The 2,224-nt window shown below is 48.5% G+C and overlaps 1 protein-coding gene across 1 annotated transcript in view; it reads right to left on the reverse strand.

The window, feature by feature from the left end:
- Positions 1 to 323: 323 nt before the first annotated feature.
- Positions 324 to 2,224, reverse strand: part of LOC107094421 (hemojuvelin-like) — a 3,739-nt gene continuing 1,838 nt past the window's right edge. The window contains exon 2 of the mRNA XM_015390000.1: positions 324 to 1,839. Coding sequence (XP_015245486.1) covers positions 1,222 to 1,839 — 618 coding nt within the window. The 3' untranslated portion in view covers positions 324 to 1,221. The remainder of the gene's footprint in view (positions 1,840 to 2,224) is intronic.

The raw sequence follows: 2,224 nt of genomic DNA on the forward strand, positions 1-2,224 counted from the left end.
ACAAAGACATGGCTGAGCTAACGTGGCTACTACGGTCTGTCAGTTTGACAGAAAGAACTCCATTTCACTCATTGCCCCCCCGCCATGCTGCTGGGTTTACAGCAGAGAGGAAGAAGAAGAAGAAGAATCCTTGTTTGCCCGCTGAGAGATTTGCCCACCACCACCTTACGACGGCCGACTGAATTTCAACCATGTTTGATTTTCTCCTGACCTATGATTCCTGATGGGGGGGGGTCGTTAGAGGCTGATCGCCCCTCGTTACCCCCTGGTCACTACACCACGCACCATCAGGCTGAAAGTCAGCAAGATCGGAAAAATCACGCACAACTGGAGAATCGGCTTGAAAAGGGCAAAGAATCGTAGAGTGTACGCCCGACTTTACAGGTTCTGAGGTTTTGAGAGTTTTCCTGAAACCATTTAGACATTTTAGTGAAGGGAGGTTATATGTTTTTGCCATTGGACACCATATCAATGGGAACTATTGTCCACACAGACCCTCCCTGTGACTGAGCCAGGAGGTCACTCCTCTTTGTGACTCCGTTTCCATGTTAATAAACCGACAGCCCCGCTGGGCTAGAATGGCATATTCTGTAGTCCGTTTATTAGAGGCAGACTATAACAGACACCACATATGGCTGAACAAAGCAGGTTAGCTCTTTTCCTTTGCTTTATGCTAACATTCTGAATTATATAATTCAATGCAACTTTTAAACAAAATCTCTGAAATGATAGAAATAGATTTACAGTCTAATTTCTCTTGATCAACAGCAGCTTCACAATCTAAACAGTTTCCTTAAACCTTAAATCTGTAGTTCAGGTTAGATCTGGTTCAGATGGAAACGTTTCCCCCTCCTGCAGATACGTAACCAGAGGAGGGAGGAAGAATAACACCTTTGACTGGAAGTAATAACTTATGACAGACTAAGAATAACATGACTTTTTAATGATGAATCAGTAATAAATACGGATCCTTTGCCCCCCCCCAGTCCGCCCAACCATAAAACAGTAAATCATCTTGATGTGCAGCAGATGAGCGACTCCCCAGAGGAGGTTTCCTGTTGCAGCTCCAGGGATGTTTACGTTTTGCCTAAAGCTGGAAAAATGCGTAACTTTTCCTCTTATTCACCTCCTAGCAACTCTTCACCTCTCTCACGGTGATGAAATCATCCCATTCTTCTCAGCTCAGTTGCAGGTTGTGTTTCATAAAAGATCCAGGTCCATTCAGGCCCCGCCTTGAATTCCCAGCATGCCTAGCAGCAGCAGGATCTTCAGTTGCGTTTGTCCTGCAGCCGCAACAGGAAGTAGGTGGACGCCCTGCCTGTTGCTGATCATGTTTCGGGCGTCCTGCAGTGCGCTGACCGCGGCTCTACTGGAGTTCAGGTCTCCACTGGAGATCAGGTCAAACACACATGCGTGATAGTAGATGTCTTGAGTAGGAAGGAGCGCAGCACAATGAGCCTCCGCTCTAATAGCGGCTGCTGCTAGAGAATCCAGCGCTGGGGGGTGGAGGGTGTTCACCCTCTGGGAGGCGGGGCAGCCCCACATGCAGAGCTGCAGGTCGTGATCTGGGTCAAAGGCCTCTACGACGCCGCGGGGCGAGCGGATCGACAGGCTGAGTGAACGGCCACTCTGTCGGACCACCATCAGCGTACCAATGTAAGCTGCTTGGATCTCGGCGTGCCACCCGGGACTGTCGGTTCTCACCGTCAGGATGCGGACACCGCGGCGCTCAGCGCTCCACACTGAGCCGTCTGCGAAAGCAGCGGGAACGTTGTCCAGCTCTGCCTGGTACAGCTGCTGGTCGGTGCACTGACGCCAGCTCTTAAAGATGACGGTAATCTGCATGGAGACAGAACCACAGAGGAACCAGATGAATCATGGATGGAAGAGACAGAAATAAAACAAACTCAGTCAGAATTCAATCTTTAGTTTGGCTGACCTTACTGTCCAGGTGCTTCTCTGTAAAGAATGATTTTGTTCCTGTTCCTGGATTGATGACATTAGTCTGTCTTGCTATCAACACCACATCTCTGCTCAACAACCAGAGACTCACTAGCAGGCAGCCTAATGAATAGAGACCATAAAACACGCTAAACCAACCACAGCTAACTGCTTCTAATGCTAATGCTACATCTACATGAATGTGCTACACATGGGTCACATGATTATGCTTGACATCAAGGATGGATGGATGGATGATGGATGGATGGATGGATGGATGGAT

The sequence above is a fragment of the Cyprinodon variegatus genome, unplaced genomic scaffold (genome assembly GCF_000732505.1).
Source record: "Cyprinodon variegatus isolate N-32 unplaced genomic scaffold, C_variegatus-1.0 Scaffold481, whole genome shotgun sequence".
Classification (NCBI taxonomy): domain Eukaryota; kingdom Metazoa; phylum Chordata; class Actinopteri; order Cyprinodontiformes; family Cyprinodontidae; genus Cyprinodon; species Cyprinodon variegatus.